Source organism: Peromyscus leucopus, chromosome 7 (genome assembly GCF_004664715.2).
Source record: "Peromyscus leucopus breed LL Stock chromosome 7, UCI_PerLeu_2.1, whole genome shotgun sequence".
In the NCBI taxonomy this organism is placed as follows: domain Eukaryota; kingdom Metazoa; phylum Chordata; class Mammalia; order Rodentia; family Cricetidae; genus Peromyscus; species Peromyscus leucopus.
The window spans coordinates 75,435,303-75,453,629 of NC_051069.1; the positions used below are offsets into that span (position 1 = coordinate 75,435,303).

Genomic DNA, 18,327 nt, shown 5'->3' on the forward strand with positions numbered 1-18,327 from the left:
AAACAGATTTTTTTAATTATTATTGAATGATCCCTCCTACCGTGTTAGCCATTTTTCTTAGATTCTCCCAATCAACTATGAGTATCATAAAAGGGCAATGACAGATTGGAAGAGGGTAGTCATTTAATTTCTAGCTCTACAGGACAGAGCTAGGAATAGAAATGCTGAGTCAAACAGGGCACCACTAGCATCATTCTGACTGCTGAGATAGGAGGGGACTGACAGAGGATTCTTTCAGCCACCATTTCTGAGAGTTTGCTAAGAGCTGGGGCAATATGTTGGCCTAATATATGGCACCCAAGCCCATGTGCACAATCTCTCTCTCTCTCTCTTTCTCTCTCTCTCTCTCTCTCTCTCTCTCTCTCTCTCTCTCTCTCTCTCTCGGTATTCTAGTAGGAAGTATAGAGTACACATAGTAAGCAAAAGTATGCATAAAAAAGCTCATAATAGAGTAATGAGGCTCTAACCCCTCGGTGGAGGGTGACAGTATAGATCCCAATGAAAATGTGATGAAAGAGTCAGGCCCCCTTCTCAAGCATACATTCCCATGTAAACACCACATCTACATTTTATTTTTTAGGGGTTCAGAGTACTCCCCAACCAGACCATGCATACAGGGTGGACAGACAGAGAGTACTAAGGATGTATTCTGTTTATCAGCTCTAGAGAATAGGTAACTTCTGAGCTGGCCTTTGAAAGATAAGAAAACAGGAGTTCCTCCAGCAGTGTAAGGAATTTAGGGCACTGGAAGAAACAGCATAAAGGCAGGCACTGCATCTCTTTATCTCTGCACCGAATCCCTACTGTCTGACACACTTCTGAAGGATTTCTTGGAGGGATGAAGTAGTAAGTTTCGAGAAGTCTCACATGTGAGGCTCCTGGCTGGATCTGCTGCACACTGGGGTGTAAGGATTAACAGACCCTTCCCCTTGCTGCTCGAGTGTCTGACCTTTGGAATAGCCACCTAGCTTCGTTACCCTGGAAACCAGGTAAGATCCTAGGCATCACATACATTGCTAGGCAACACTGCTTACAGTAGAAATGATCCACAATTCGTAAATTGCATCTTACTAGGAAGATCTATGAATGAGCTGCACACATTTGGTAAGGAAGTATGCTTTGACCTTCCCTGCATGCAGTCACCTCAGTAAAACCCTAAGAGCCAAAACCAAAGAACTGTGAGGAGACACTGTCACTCAGGGCAGGGGAAGCTTCTCAGCTGAAGCAGCAACTGCACCTGCCTGATGTAGATCTCGTGCTCTGTACCTGGAACTGTCTCACATGGGAGACCAGGGTCCCCCAGTGAGAATATCAACTATCACTTGCATGGACTGCAGCAAAGCCCAGACAGGGAGGAATTCTTTTTTTTAATTATTATTAATTAATTTATTTATTTTACATCCTGACCACAGCCTCCCCATCACCCTTCCTCCTTCTTTGTAATCGCTCAGAAAGGGGCAGGCCTCCCACAGGTATCAGCCAAACATGGCATACCAAGCACCTTCCCCTGTATTTGAGCTGGGCAAGGCAATCCAGCATGAGGACTAGGATCCCAAGAGCCAGTCAAAGCACCAGTGACAGCCCCTGCTCCCATTGCTGGGATTCCCACGTATAGACCAACTTACACAACTGTCACATATATTCAGAGGGCTTAGCTTGGTCCCATGCAAACTCCCTGGTGGTTGGTTCAGACTCTGTGAGTTCCCATGAGCCAGACTAGTGGTTTCTGTGAGTTTTCCTGTGATGTTTCTGACCCCATTTCCTATAATCCCTCCTCCCTCTCCTCAGCAGGACTCCACCCATGCAGGGCCCAGTGTCTGGACTTGGGTCAGAGAGGCATTCTTGGTGTTGCCTGGCCAGCAACAAATGTGTCCTACAGTAATCTTGTGAGACTGCATGGGTAGAAGCAATTAATAAGACCCCTGGTAGCACCGCATACACCTTACCATATGTAATGCTCAGGACACTTTGTGAGATAAAAACAACAATGCTCCTGTCACACAGGAGGAAAATGGGGCTTAGGAGTGTGAAAGAACCTTCACAAGTCCACAGAATTAGAGGTGAAGACTGAAGCAAGGGTCTTTATCCAGGTCTTCCTGGCTCTAAAAGCACTCTTTCCCTTGGTATACATTCACCTCCCTGGCAATACAGGGCAGTAGTAAAGGCTGAGCAGGGAAATGACCAAACCTTCCGTAGGGAGTTACATGCATGGAGACTTTAGGACTAAAAATAGGTAGAAGCATCACAGTGTTTTAAGGAGGAAAGTGAAAGCAAGAATTTAGGCATCCATAGGTTCGTGGATCTTCTCTATCAAGATTCTCTGCTTCCTGACACTGTGCCTACAGGACCAGTACAGAACCTCAGTGCAATGAAAAGAGACAGAATGGCAGAGAACGATGTATGATCAAAGACATGAAAGTGTGCACAAAGACCTGGGAGAACCGATGCACATTACACAAAACAGCAGAGTTCAACGTTCACTTGACCCCACATCACAGTGACTGAAGGCTGCAATGGATCCTTGAACCATCTACAGAAGGCAGCAGAAAGAAGTGCGTAATTCACAACTCACAGCAAAAATTAAAGGGTTTTTACAGTAGAAAGAAATTTTTCTGATTTACTGGGGGGGGAAGGGGGGGAGCATGAAAACTTTACGAACAAAAGATGTATTTTAATCACAGCTCTAGTGAAAACACATCTTCCGAAATAAACACTGAAAAGTGTATTTTGATATCCTCTACTTTCCAAGAAGATGTTCAAATAACACAGAAACCTTTAGTTTTTAATTCAAGACAGTTTAGCTAAAAATCTGCTGTTTAGAGAGAAAGGGAAGTAGGAACTTAGGCTTTCCTCTAGATTAAAGATTCTGCGAGAAACAGTACATGTTTACAATAAATTCAGTACATGTTTACAATAAATTCAAGTTTGCTACTTACTTTTGATGCATTTGAAGCATAAACTTTTGGAAAATAATGACATGTAACATGTAACTTTAATAAAAGGTATTGATGAAGTTTTGATATTTAAACATATGTGGAACTTTGAAGTCAGCTTCTAATCAATGACAATTATTCAGGCAATACCATACAACTTCTTACAGATTTAATTATAACCAACTGAACATTAAAGATCTTAAGAAAAAATATCAAATATTTAAAGCTCAAAGTACAGCAACCAGAATTTAAGTAAATTCAGGTAACATTATCCAACTGGCAGGCCACCAGCACTATAAAACTAGCTTTACATTCTAAAGCTAGTTTTACATAGCTTTAGAATGTACATACCATTATTAATCTGTAATATATAATCGTATTCCTAAATTTATGCAATATTGCCAACAGGCCAGTATACAAAACCTCCTGATTTAGGGGAGAGGAGCAGGATGACAGAGACTGGACATGCTTTGTACATGTACCACTATCATGTACCCAAGGCCTGATTCTGTACTTTTTTAATCTATTCGCTCCTTTTATAAACAAGTGCTGATATTCACAAGAGTATCTATTTTCAGCTACAATTAGAGCTGGCCTGTCAAGTGGCTCCATCAAGCAGTTGGACACTGCGACATCTGTTTCCACAAAGCCCATCCTGCTGTTCTCCTAGAGTTTCAGGGTCCCCCAAGAGCTTGGGGCTGACACCGAGCATTGCCAGTGTAGGTGACAGACCTCAGGACAATGCCATGGGCAGTCTGAAAACCGAGGTATGTGCAGAAAATCCGTGTGGCCACTAATGTCATTCTTGTCTGACACGAATCGATTTCTAGAGGGCATATCAAAATCTAAACACAATGACCTCTGGCTGTTTATTAGACTACTTACAAAAAAAGGAAAATGTAGGATGACCTGTTTGGTCCCAACAAAAACATAGTCAAAAACTGCATATTCAGACCAATTTTGTAGGAAAACTTGAACTAAAATAATTATAAATTGGAGAACTGTCTTGTAATGAAACAAGATGTTGCTAATTAATATGCAACCAAAACAAACTGGCTAAGAATTTGCAGCCCTAAATTAAGAGAAAGGCGATAATAAATCCCAGAGCTCAGATGCTCTGGTGCTGAGAATGAAAAGCCATTAACGGGTCTTTCTGAGTCGATGTCTTTATATGTTACTTCTGGACTTTCCTTGACAAGAATCTTTCTCATTCAGAAAGAAAGAACAGAACATGCTTTAGCCTTGAACTATCCAGATACTCAGGAGTCACAGAAGCCCAGAGCATAAGCTCTTGAGTTTCAATGATCAGGAGTTTCATGCTGATGAAGCTTTCATGGGTTTCGCTAGCCTAACTTCTTCATTTTACAGATAGAAAAATAATGCCCCCAAACTAATGTAACTTATTCCCATATAAAAAGGCTTGAGAGATGGTTCAAAGATTAAGAGCATACCACTCTCACAGAGGTCCTGGGCTCAGCTCCCAGCACCCACACAGGGTGCCTTACAACCACCTGTAACTCCAGATCCAGGGAATCTGACAGCCTCTTCTGGATTCTATAGGCAACTGCATGCACACCCACACACAGACTTACATTATAAAAATAATAAAAGAAAAATGTAAAAGAAAGGGGTCAATAATCCTAGATATCTTCCTGAGAACGCTGTTTATAATTCGTTGATATTGATGAGAACACACATCAGCTCTCTTGAAACACCTCTGGCCTTGTTTTCTTTTCAAGAAGCACCAAAGTGGTCCTTACCAACCACATAGAACATGTCACCAAAGGGGAAAGTGCAGAGTTCCAGGATTGGTTTCAACAGTAAATTGTGAGATCCGTGAGCAGACACTAGGGGGAAGCCCATCCAGAATCGTGGGGCATGTTGTCTAAGATGGAGATGAACGCAAACCTTGAGCATTACCGCCTGTGTTGCTCAAGACATGCACGCAGGCCTGGTACATAGGTGTGCTGTGGAAGGGCAGGGAGCAGGCCGGCGTCCATCTTCTCATTCTGAAACCTACAGACTATGTCAGGCACAGTCCTCAGCCCAAAATGTTTGAGACATTAAACTAGGTCATTTGCTAGTTTACTAATAAAAACAATCTGAAAAGGGGAGAAGAAATCAATAAAACCAATTATAAAGCTTGCTGAGCATTTACTCTGTTATATATGCTACAGTGCTTAGCTCTCTTGGTAAGTTTGGAAAGCATGCGTTACTAGAAGGCTTTACTACAAGAAGTTCAAGTGGTACAGAGAAGGTCCTCTGTCCTCTCAGTGAGAAAGCAGAAGTTCACACCCATGTTCCATTCTCCAGAGAGGAATGGAATGCCAAGCCTCCTGACAGCAAAAAGAAAAAGAAAAGAAAAAAAAAAAAAGGCTGTCTTTCACCATTAGCCCCACACCCTTCCAGCTCTCAATTTTAGAATCACAGACAGGACTGACACAAAACAGAAGACTAGAGTCCTGGATAGAGAGACAGGCACCACAGTGAGGCCTCTCCCATCAGCATCCTTTCCCATGAAGCACAAACACCAAGAAGTAAAGAAACAGCGTTTCCCTTCTGTAATGAGCACCAAGAATATAACCGTTCCTGCTGGAACTTCCGGATCACTGCATGTGGTTTGGGAGGAGATGGTTCAGAAACTTCATCTGAGAATTAAACCAAAGCCTGAAACAGACTGAGAGAAGGCCAAAATACAGAGATCTCTTGGCTCTTTCAGAAGTGGGTCTGTCACCAAGGGCAGATTCATAGCAACTTCGTCTCTGTAGAGGTAAGACCCCTTCATTTTTCACTCAGGCCAATCACTCAAAAGGAGCTCTGTTTGTAACCTCCCCAAACCTTGAGGGTGTGCATTTGTGCCAGCTCATCTACTTGGAACACTGCCAAGATCAGGAGGCAAGCAAGAAAGGCTGGTGGGAAGCCAAAATAAACACACCAAGTTTTACTACATTCAACCCAGCAAAAACTTACTAAGAACTTTTCCTCTAGGCACCATGCCTGACACTGGGGATGCTGGTAATAACAATGGTTACTGCAGTAGCTACTAATGCATGGTGAAGGCTTACCCGGTACCAGGCTCTGCTAGAAACACTTGAATCATCGAATCCTATCAATAGCACTATGAGGTAAGGCCTGGTGTTAGCTACATTTTCTCAATAAGGACATTGTCAAAGTGAGTGATTAAATTACTTATCTACGATCACTGAGCTAGTTGAGTGGTGGATGGAAACTCCGTCTCGCCATTGCTGGCTACCTCTCTATATTGTACAATCAAGAGAGAGGAATAAAGGGCATGGAGGTCAGTGCGGCGATCTCCAGTTCTCAAGCCCACAGTGTATGAAGGAAGACAGGCAAATGAACCTCAGCGAACACCCAATGCAACTCAGGAGGGAGACAAGGCCGCAAAGAAGTGGATGTCAGGTCAGCTGAGTTCTGAAACTTAGGTTGGGGCGAACCAGGGAGTGATGGAGGGTAGGGGTGCATTCAGGAAAGGGAGTAGCTTTCAGGATAGGGAGTAGCTTTCAGGATAGGGAGTAGCTTTCAGGATAGGGAGTAGCTTTCAGGAGGCCTCAGGGTGAAGAGAAGTAACCAAGGCTATGGAACACAAGCTCATGACCAGACAGACCCTTGTGATACTTGTGAGCTTGGCGAGGGGGCTGGGGGAGACTAAAGGAGGAGCTGAAACTGGAGGGAGTACAGGGGAGCTGCTGTGGTGTGCAAAGGATCGCAGCTCCCCATCGAGAACGAACACCTGGGCTTTAGAACCCCTCCTCAGTGGTGGGGCAGTGCATCTGCACAGGGCAAAATGAGAAGGAGGCTGATCAGACAGCAGGCTGTAGACAGAGTGTCATTAGGGAAGGAGACAGTGAGCAGAGGAAAGAGACAATGGCCACCGTGCCTGGTGACTATGTACGGGGAGCAGGAAGAAATCTGCTAGGTAGAGGTTTGGCATTATGGAGTTAAGGACGTTGAAAGAGGAGCAGGCTTCAGAAAGGCAGCAACATTTGCTTGTCTCAGGCACCTAACTTAGAAAATCCAGCCAAGAATCCAGCAAAGAATTCTTCCTTTAAATACTGCTAACAGTAATAATGGTTTCATCTGTCTTCGACATGAGTCACTGGAAGCTGAAAATTCAGAGGAAGCATTTATGCCCAAGAAATGAGAAAGCTGACTTGAGAAAGAGAAAACAGTTTTTAAAAAAAGAAGAAGTAGGAGCCAACTTGGGAATGCTAAGGAAATAGCAAAGTCCTCCCCTTCTCCATAGAGTAATTACAGCACATCACCAGAGCAGGTTACAAGATTAACCTAATCACCGAGAAAAGGTTAATTTGTGCTCTGTATGCTCCATCTTAATAAGCAGGGAACTAGGAAATGGGTTTTAGAAAGGCCCTGACTGAACTAGCTCAAATCAATCCCGCTGCACAGCTCCTGCAGGTAGAAAATTCACTTCCTGTGGAAACCCTCACACACCGTCAGAAGAAAAGAGTCCCATAAGAGATGACTCCATGGCGCTCTGCTCAGTGACTGCTCCAGGCCCTTCCACCAAGACCAGCTTCCTCCCTCAGACCACACTATGTTCCCTTCCAGGATCATGGTGAGAGTCAGAGTTCACTTTGTTCAAAGAGAAACTTAGCTGGTTCTCATTTTAAGGCCCCCACTGTTCCCTTGGTAATAGCTTCCAGAAACCATCACCAGGCACAGTTCTAATCAGTGCTCAATACATTCCTTACCTGTCCTTTATCGTGACTTCACCACAGGACTGGCAATAAAACGTGCAACATTCTTGGGCTTGCAAGCTTTGATTAAACACTGAAATCAATTCTAAAGGAAATCAACAAAACAGCAAGTCTTAGAGGTTTGGAACAAACATATTGTATCATGTTTAAAGGGCTTCCTAGCACAATAAATTACCACCAATACACACTGTTTATGATTTACTCAGAAGTATAGGCTTAATTAGCACTATCCGATGACTCAACCAGAGGCAAACATTGTGAAGTGTTTCCCAAAACAACAGCTTTTGCTTAGCATTCCTGAGCCAGCCATTGCCCTAGATTACCATGCAACATACTGGTGGATTTCTTCTCTATTCTATAAATATGATCAGTTCTGTATTAACAACGAGTGGAGATGGATAGCTAAAATTTCAGTTCGATCTGGTTTTTGTTTTTGTGGTTAAGTTTTAGGTCCACCCCTACACATTAAACAGTATGAGCAAGCAAAATGGACATCCAGGCTGGTCTTTGTGAAGCAGGTCCCAGGAATGCAAATCTCCTAAGAGTTTCTTTATCCAAGAGCAAAATCCAGTGTCGGATGGAACTGTGGGAGATGGGGATGAGAGGGAGGGGGAGGTACTGAGAGCTGTGGGGAAAGTTTAGATTTCCCATCCAGTTGCACTGGATGGCTTATACCTCTCATTCTGATGTTTCATTTGTAATTGAAGGAAATTTTTATTTAAAAAAAAAAAGCACTGCATTATTTGTCTATAAAAAAACCTAATTGAAGAAATGAGGTCATAGTTATTATAAGCAAGCAACAGAATCTGCTTGGTGTTACCTTTTATGTACTTTAAAATGCTTTATAAGATGCCAGAAAGTTTAAGTCCTTGCAATTAAAAATTCTGCGGTTTAATCTCTAAGTGTCTCTACAAATCCCTCCTGCATGAAGGTTAAATAAACAGTATTATTCTTCAATGCTGAGCATCTATAAAGAAGACCTAGGTAAACCCTCCAACATCCTCTTCAGAACAAATCAGTTTTCAGTGGAACACTGCTCTCTGCTGGCCATTAATTAAGTCAAGGATGGAATCCTAGATGCTCACTGCCACTGGGAAAGGTTAATGGCAGACCATACGCTGTGCACCGAGCGTCACCATTTCACCCACAGCAACTTCAAAACAGTGTGCCAGGGTGGTGTGTGCCATGACTACTCCCTAAAAGCTGAGAAGGCAACTAGCTCTTTAAACCTTGAGACACAACTGAATGCTAAAAATTTCAAAAGTTGCTTCCTACAGTACTTAGATTTCAGTGCGCCTCAGCATGCTCCTACCTGACAATCATTCATGCGGCAAATATTTATTCCTCACCTATTATGCAGAAAGCGCTAAAGCAATTAAAAAGCTGAAGAATCCGCTTTACAGAGCCTTGCATGCACCATAGAACAGGTTTTGAAAGTTTCCCTTTTCAGGTATTGGAGCAAAATGTTTCAAAAACATAAAGAAACAGTCCAACAAACATAAACAATACAAAAAACCAACACACAGTAGTGGATTTATTTTGTCCACAGTCAGTATTAAATGTTGCTCATTAACTGAAAATGTTAAAAATAATTCCGAATATGAGTGAGCAGCACACTCAAACATTCTGTCCCTGGATGTCCCCATTCCTCTGTCTTTACCATCAGAGTCCTAGAAAACATGGTGGCTCCCATGCCTGCCTTCTACCAGCTTCCAAACTCCACAGGAAGTTCCTGCTGTGCCTACTGTTGCTAACAGAGAAGTGATGTCATCAAAGATCCTCACTGGCACCTCCATCCCAGAATGTGGGGACAGTCAGGAAGGCAGTTGGTCTACGTTCCACTCCTGGTGGCCTCACCCTGCTTTCCGGGATTCAATGTCACTCTAGGTGTTTATTGGATGCCACTTAAGCAGGACATCTCTTTTCCCTGTCCCTTGTTTCTAAAAACTGATTCTGCATATTTCAAACATTCACTGATTCAGAACATCAGCAAAATTACTCTTGGGGAAAAGAATAAGTGACGTTCCCTCTACCTTCTCTTGCCTTTCTAAAATCTCTGACAGGCTTCTTAGGACAATCCTGTTGTTCCCACCTCAGGGCTCCACAACGTTCTGATGAAGGGCTTATTACAGACGGCTCAGCAATGCGGCCTTAGGGTGTAATAGAAAGAATTAAGAATGAAGGTCTTTCTCTGATACAAAGCATCAGCCCGGTTTCCTCCAATGCTGGCTTCACAGCATTTTCCTCATCTACAGCACCCATTACATTGTATGAGATACAATGAGCCAGCATTAAAAAAAAAAAAAAAAAGATGAGATCTTACAAAAAGAAAAGGTTTTTGCTGTTGTTTTTAACATCTAGCTGTATCAATATACATTTCTGAGTTTGTATACAATCACAAACACTGCACTTACAACCACTCCAGTGACAACACCATATGATTCCTCACATGCAACTTTGGGTCCTCTACATGTATTATTCCATCTAGAATGGTCTCTGCACGGATGGGGTAATTTCCACTGCTCAGTTCTCTGGTCAAATCAGCTCACCCTCAGGGAGCCTTCACTAAACTCATTACTCCCCAACGGTATGCCTCTTCCTTCTCTACCACAGCACTTTGCTCTATGCACTTTAATTAGGTGGGCAGCATCCGATGTTCCCACCCATTAGCATATACCCTCCACAATCGCAGAGGCCTTGGCGGCTGGTTGGTGTCTGTGTCCCCAGCACCCACATCAAACGGCTCACACCTAGTTTGAGCTATCCTGTCTGCTGAATGACTACATTAAAACCAACCAGGTTTGGGACAACGGTTTTATTATTTTATCCTCATGTCTGAGGGCCAGACATTTATGATTAAAGAAATAAACTGGGTGATTTGGGGGAAATATCTGTACCTTCTTCTCAAGTCTGCCACGAGATTAAAAATGCTCAAAGAATTAAAGCGTATTCTTAAGAAGCGAAGGTTCGGAAAAGTTAAGCTGGTAACTGGCAGAGTGGATCGAGACCCTGAAACGTCTTCATCTCTAGCCCTTCCAAGTCACTGACTTAATGAATGTCAACGTCCATCGGGGTGCAGCTCCTACTCACGTGGGCTGGAGTCAGTGTGGGCCTGCAGACGCAGGTGCAACCCATCTCCGTGGATATATTTCAGCCCGCCGCACGAGGAAGGCGCAAGCCTGACCTCTGCTGGAAGCTGGGTCTCGGTGCAGCCATCAGGGGTTCGCATCAAGAGTGAGGTGGGCGTTATGGAAACGTCCAGGTGCATCCCTCCTTCATCGGGCTCACTGATAGTGCAAAATAAAACCCAAGTTAATAATTTCTCTCTGATGAGAGAAATTTCACATGTTTCACACTGCATGAAATAAGCAAAAGCTTAGCCCTGAATTTCTCTGCTTCTCTCCCAGAGAGACCCTAAAATCCCTGTCCCCAGAAAATAGAACCCTGGGAAACAAGCCAGATCAGGTTAGACCAGACAAGACTGTAGGTTAGAACAGGCAAGACTGTCACCCTGTAGAAGTCCTGGGTCATGTTTTTAACTCTTGTTTCTGAGACAGCATTAAAGTCAGGAAATCACAGTATTGTTAACTGCTATGCAAGATGTCCACAGGGAAACACTGACGCCAGCCAGCTTTCTGCAAAAAGTCAGAGAATAAATGTTTCCTGAGTTCTCCACCAGCCTGGGATCTACAGTGAGACTGTCTCAAACAACAAACTCCAAACAAAAGAAAAACACAACTCTTGGCCCATAGGCTGCACCAAAAGAGGCCACAGTTAGGTGTGTAGTTTGGTGTCTACTTTGCTACCTCAGTAATTTTAAACCACATGTATGTCAACAGTTCTCGAACTGTATTGTTGGGAGATCATCACAGCAAGGGGGGAAAGCTTACACATTCAACACAGATGCAAGTCTTCGGTATTGGTGTTCATCCTGAGGATGCTGAAGGTGCAGATCTGGAGACTGGCAGTACCATAAACCACATGGCCTCTAGAAGATAATATGTCGGGAGGCAGCTCTGGGGGTCTCTCTCTCTCTTCTTGTATTACCCTCATCCTAGTGGTTACATCCTCATGACCTCACAGAAACCCAATGACCTCTCCCAGAGGCTGGCCTCCTAACATCACTTCTCTGCGGGTTTTGAATTTAAACCCCACAGATTTCACGAGGACACAAGCATTTGGGCTATAAGAGGGTTACAGCAGGTAGAGGGGAGAAGAGGTAACAGTAAAAGATCCAGCAGTATCCTGGAGCACAGAAGACTGACCAGGGAGATAAACATCATGAGCTAATGAAAGCCAGGATTTGTACTGTGCAAGAACACAGTTACTAGACATCAAAATACTGAACAGTCCAATTAAAAAATGAGCTAAAGAGCTAAACAGAGAATTCACAAAACAAGAACTACAAATGGTTGAAAGACATTTAAAGAAATGCTCAACATCCTTAATCATCAGAGAAATGCAAATCAAAACGACTCTGAGATACCACCTTACACCTGTTAGAATGGCTACGATCAAAAACACCAATGACAGCCAATGTTGGAGAGGATGTGGAGCAAAGGGAACACTCCTCCACTGTTGGTGGGAATGTAAGCTTGTACAACCACTGTGGAAATCAGTATGGCGGTTTCTCAGAAAATTAGGAATCGAACTACCTCAAGACCCAGCCATCCCACTCTTGGGCATATACCCAAGGAATGCTGATTCATACCATAAAGATACATGCTCAGCTATGTTCATAGCAGCACTATTTGTAATAGCCAGAACCTGGAAACAACCTAGATGCCCATCAACGGAAGAATGGATGAAAAAAAATGTGGTACATATACACAATGGAGTACTACTCAGCAGAGAAAAACAATGAAAGCATGAAATTTGCAGACAAATGGATGGAACTAGAAAAAATCATCCTGAGTGAGGTAACCCAAACCCAGAAAGACAGTCATGGTATGTACTCACTCATAAGTGGATTCTAGATATAAAATAAAGAACAATCAGACCACAGCCCACAGAACCATAGAGGCTATATATATAGTATGGAGGTCCCTAGGACAACTGTGGCTTATAATAAATTTCGGTTCTACTCAATTATTGAAAAAAATAGCCAAATGAATGGAAACACATGAACTATGAACCAAAGGCTGAGGGGACCCCAGCTGGATCAGGCCCTCTGAATAGGTGAGCCAGTTGATTGGCTTGATCAGTTTGGGAGGCAACTAGGCAGTGGGACCAAGTCCTGCGCTCATTGCATGAGTTGGCTGTTTGAAACCTGGAGCTTATGCAGGGACACTCGGCTCAGTCTTGGAGGAAAGGACTAGACCTGCCTGGACTGAGTCTACCAGGTTGATTGCAGTCCTGGGGGAGGATTTGCCCTGGAGGAGGTGGGAATGGCGGGAAGGCTGGGGATAAGGGGAGGGTTTGGGAGGGGGGAGAATAGGGGAACCCGTGGCTGATATGTAGAAAAATAAAAGAAAAAAAAAATAGACTGTCAACACAGGCAAAAAAAAAAAAAAAAAAAAAAAGAACACAGTTACATGGAGGGGGGGAGGCAGAAAGCTAGAAAGCACCCTGTGGTAATGGACTAGAACTAGGGACACCTCTATGAATTCATGGTTTAGGATGTACATAAATAGATACAGCGATATAAATAGATGTGAATGTATGTACATGCATAAATAAGTCAACAACATGTCATCTATACTGTGGGATGTTCTGTATGTCCTGTGGGAGCCCATTCTTGGGTTCCTCATGGCTTTACCCAGCAGGTCCACATAGAGGATGTTTAGGACCATGGGCCTGAGTGCAGGTGTCTGAGATGGTCTGCACTTGGCTGTGCTGGGGGATGGTCTGTATGGCAAATGTGTTGCTCTGATTTGTCAATAAATAAAACACTGATTGGCCATGGCTAGGCAGGAAGTATAGGCGGGACTAACAGAGAGGAGAAAAGAAAGAACAGGAAGGCAGAAGGAGTCACTGCCAGCCGCCTACCAGGAAAAGCAGCATGTGAAGACTCCGGTAAGCCACAAGCCACGTGGCAAGGTATAGATTTATGGAAATGGATTAATTCAAGCTATAAGAACAGTTAGCAAGAAGCCTGCCACGGCCATACAGTTTGTAAGCAATATAAGTCTCTGTGTTTACTTGGTTGGGTCTGAGTGGCTGTGGGACTGGCAGGTGACAAAGATTTGTCCTGACTGTGGGCAAGTCAGGAAAACTCTAGTTACACATCTATGTAATGACATTCCAATAGTAATGAGCATCACTCCTGGGGATTTAATTTAGTGGCATGTGCAAGGCCCTAGACTAGACTCCCACTATATATTTGTATACACACACACACACACACACACACACACACACACACACACACACACACACACACAGACATGTGTAGACAAATTTCTAAGCCGTCTTATTAAATACAAAGCATGGAGCCAAATACAGGGGTGAAAGCCTTAGAGATCAGGGAAATAGGAATAGCCACCAACTAACCTTACCTGACCACACCACAGCTTCCAAAGTGCCACAATTTCCTGTCTACCCACACTTTTATTGCCTTGCTCTTCTGCCCTCTCATTGGCTCTTACCTCACTTCCATGTCACTGCCTGTCTGTATAGACCTCCAGGTCTCTATGGTTGGTACTGGGGTTAAAGGCGTGTGTCACTATGCTTGGCTCTGTTCCCTAGTATGGCCTTGAACACACAGAGACCCTGCCTGCCAACTGATGAGATTAGGGTTGTGTGCTACCACTACCTGACTTGTGTTTACTTAAAATGGCTTGCTATTTCCTCTGATCTCCAAGCAAACTTCATTTATTAACATACAAATAAAATATCACATTTCAGCACAAATAAAATATCACCCATTTCTCCTTTTTTTGTCTAATAAAAATTTTTTTAAAAAGTTATAATATAAGAAAGACTATATACCATAAGTACAATAACTATATACAATATATACAAGCAATAAATAAATCAACAATGTCTAGTCCATTTGTATTGACAAATTCAGAGAAAATATTCCATTATCTATCCTATTTTGATGAGTCCAAAATGTACCTAATTCACTTTCTATTCTACCTTGTATTACCAAGAGAAAATTATCTTATAATGTCTTTGAAATCTATACACTTTAGACTTCCTTATTGAGTTTCTTTTATAAAATTTCTTAACAAGGAAAACTGTAACTACAACTATCTAATCTCCAACTCCCTCAGAGACCAAAGAAGGAAATAATATTGCTTTCTTTGTGGCAAAAGTTAGCCACTGGGCAAAAAAGTACCCTTGTGTCAACTGATTGACAGTATGTTATATAAACTGGACATGCAGGACCCATAGGAAGGCGACCACTGAACTTTCCAAGATGAGATGGTCCTTCAGATTCCTGCTTCGAAGAGAAGACTGCCAAACATTCTACAGGACACATAAAAGCAACTGAGAGACTCTAGGCCTGTTGGCTAAAAATGGATGTCCCGACGTTGCAAAAGAACTTTAGGTGACTGTCCAGGCAGCCAGTTGTCTCTGTCAGTCTAGATTTTTGGAAGTTGCTTACAATGCTCTTCCTGTTTACTTAGGTAATATTATATCCTTCTGAGGTCTTTGATGTAGTTAAAGATTAGATAGTTATAATTATGGTTTTCCTTGGTTATGATAACAGATAAGGTAGATATAAAACCTTGGATTCACAAATATAGAATTAATAAAATATTTTCTTTAAATTTGCCAAGTACAAACAGAATAGATATTGTAACTGTAATTCTTGCTTCATAACTGTTTTGTTATATATAATTTTACTATGTTAAAGTTAAAACTTTCCTTTTTAATTAAACAGAAAAATAGAAATGCTGTGGGATAATGCTTTTGTACACTGGTTTAATAAAACGCTGATTGGCCAGTAGCCAGGTTGAAGTATAGGTGGGAAAAGCAGACGAGGAGAATTCTGGGAAGAGGAAGGCTGAGTCAGGAAATGCCAGCCTGCCATCCAGTGAGCAGCATGTGATGGCATACAGGTGAAGCCATGGAAAAATGTGGTGACATATAGATTAACAGAAATGGGCTGAGTTTAAGTGTAAAAGTCAGTAGTAAGCCTGAGCTAATGGCCGAGCAGTTTTAATTAATATAAGCTTCAGAGTGATTATTTCATAAGCAGGCTATGGGACTGCAGGGGCTTGGTGGGACCTGAAGAGAAACTTTCCAGCTACAGAAATGCATGCACACAAACACAACACACACACACACACACACACACACACACACACTCACACACTCACACATATACACTTTTTAAGGCAAGGTCTCATGTATCCCAATCCAGCCTCAAACTAAGTAATGGATGGCACAGAATTCCTGATCCTCTGGCCTCCAAATCTCAACTGTTGGGATTACAGGCATGCACTGCCCCACCCAAACAGTAAATATTTTTTAATTGTTTTAAAAAGAAAAGTAATAGGGTTCCTTAGGGGGAACTACATCAGGACTCGGGTAGAAAGTAAAAAAAAAAAAAAAAAAAAAAAAAAAAAAAATGAGATGAGCCTACACCATACTATGCAGCAAAGTCAACAGGGAAACAAAGGAAGTCAAGTGTCCTTTGCTAAAATCTAATTTTGGTGGCATTGGCCATTGTTCTTGAGACATTCTTACTATTGTTATTAAGGGCCACATCTGCCTTAAAGCCATCCCAGGACTGCACATCTTACGGAAGAGCCGCTAGCATCCTTACAATGTTGTGTAAGATTCAGTGATATACAAGTAACAGGAAATCTGCAAATATTGCAGACTAAATGTCACCATGGTGAAAATATTTACATCACAGAAATTATCAAACGCTGCAAATCAAGACATTTCATTTATTTTGTTACCAGAGATCAGGTTATTAAATACTTGGCACTTCATATCCAAACCACAATGGCACCACTCCTTCATGCTTTCTTCCACTTGGCATCTCCTATTCCGTACCTCACCCCATTCAGTTTGTTAAGCAAATGTTACATTGAATAAGAGACTTATTCTCCACCCCTCACCTTTGTCTGTTGTATTTTTCCAGGTATTCCCCTCTATTCAGTATTTTAAGGTGTTTGTTTATTTGTTTGTTTGTTTTTAATTTCCTGACCACTGTTCATTCATCCATTCATAGCCACTATGAGCCAGTATGTAAACTGGTATAGCCACTGTAGAAATCAGTATGGAACTTTCTCAAAACTAAAATGAAAATGACCACATGGCTGAACTACATGGATATGTATCAGAAGGACTCTTAAGTCCTATCAGAGAGCTACATGTACATTCGCGTCTATTGCTGCACTATTCAAAACGTTAAGGAATTGGACCCAGCCAGGAGGAATGGACAATGTAAAGGTGCTCCATACACAATGAAATTTTATTCTGCCAGAAAGAAAAGTGAAATCATGGAACTTTCAGGAAAATAGATGGAACTGGAGCTTATTGTACTAATTCAAACTCAGTCAAATACCATGTTTTCTCTCATATGTGGATCCTAAATCCCACCCTCCAGGTTTTATCGAAATAGGGTTTCTCTGGGTAGCCATGGCTGTCCTGGAACTCGCTCTGCAGATCAGGCTGGCTTCAAACTCAGAGATCTGCCTACCTCTTTCTCCTGAGTGCTGGGATTAAAGGTGTGTGCCGGCACACACAGCTGTGGATTCTAGATTTTCACATATGTGTGTGTGTGTGTGTGTGTGTGTGTGTGTAGACATAGGTCATACAATGAGAAACGGTACAGTGAGAATGAGAAATGAGGTTTAAGGAAGCAGAGAGATAAGAGGGGAAAATAAAGTAACAGAACACCTTTGCCATGGAGCAGAAGAGAACAACCAGGGGAGGGAGGGGCCAGCTGGTGGGGATGGGGGTGGAGCAAAGGGACAACGGAAACAGTGTATGTACAAAAGCCATAACAAAACCCATCACCTTGAAAAAGCCCCACAAATGGAGTATCAGGACATAATATCATGGATGTAAAAAAAATCAATACAATTAATGTAATTAATGAATATCATAAATATAGCTATTGAGTGAATACTGAGAATGTAATCAATGAATACCACAAATGTAATAAGTATCATGAGTATAATTAATGAAGATCATGAATGTAATTAATATCTTGAATGTAATTAATGCCACTGAATTGTGAACTTAAAAATGGTTACAATTGCAAATATTACGTTCATTTAAAAAAATAAGGTGGAATGTAATCACCATACATTATATGTGTGTATGAAATTGAGGACAGCGATGCTCTAAAGTAGAGAGTGGTGATGTCATGGGCCTATGAGGATGCTGGACTAAAGTCTATCAAACTGTGCAAACAGGCAAATTGTATACTATGTGAATTATTTGTCAATAAAGATTTTATATAAAAAAAAATAAAACCCATCACTTTGTACTACTAACTTTAAAACACTGATAGAAAAAGTTAAAAAAAAAAAGATGAGGAGCCAAACTCAACCATATGAAGAAATAAAAGTACTAAAAATTCTAGTGAATACACAGAGGTTGTGAAAATTTACTTGACAAAAACACTCAACCGTATGCTACTTGAAAAACAAAATCACTTGTAAAGACCAAGTTTTAAAGTATACAGGCAGAAAGGGATGCTCACGCAAACAGTGTAGTGAACTGATTTCTCTTACAGATGATGAGCT

The 18,327-nt window shown here is 42.0% G+C and overlaps 1 protein-coding gene across 1 annotated transcript in view; it reads right to left on the reverse strand.

The window, feature by feature from the left end:
• Ube3d (ubiquitin protein ligase E3D) overlaps positions 1-18,327 on the reverse strand; it is a 150,620-nt gene that overhangs the window by 127,845 nt on the left and 4,448 nt on the right. The window contains exons 2-3 of the mRNA XM_028875500.2: positions 10,760-10,956; positions 7,664-7,754 (exon numbers count right to left, since the gene is read on the reverse strand). Of these exons, the coding sequence (XP_028731333.1) occupies positions 7,664-7,754; positions 10,760-10,956 (288 nt within the window). The remainder of the gene's footprint in view (positions 1-7,663; positions 7,755-10,759; positions 10,957-18,327) is intronic.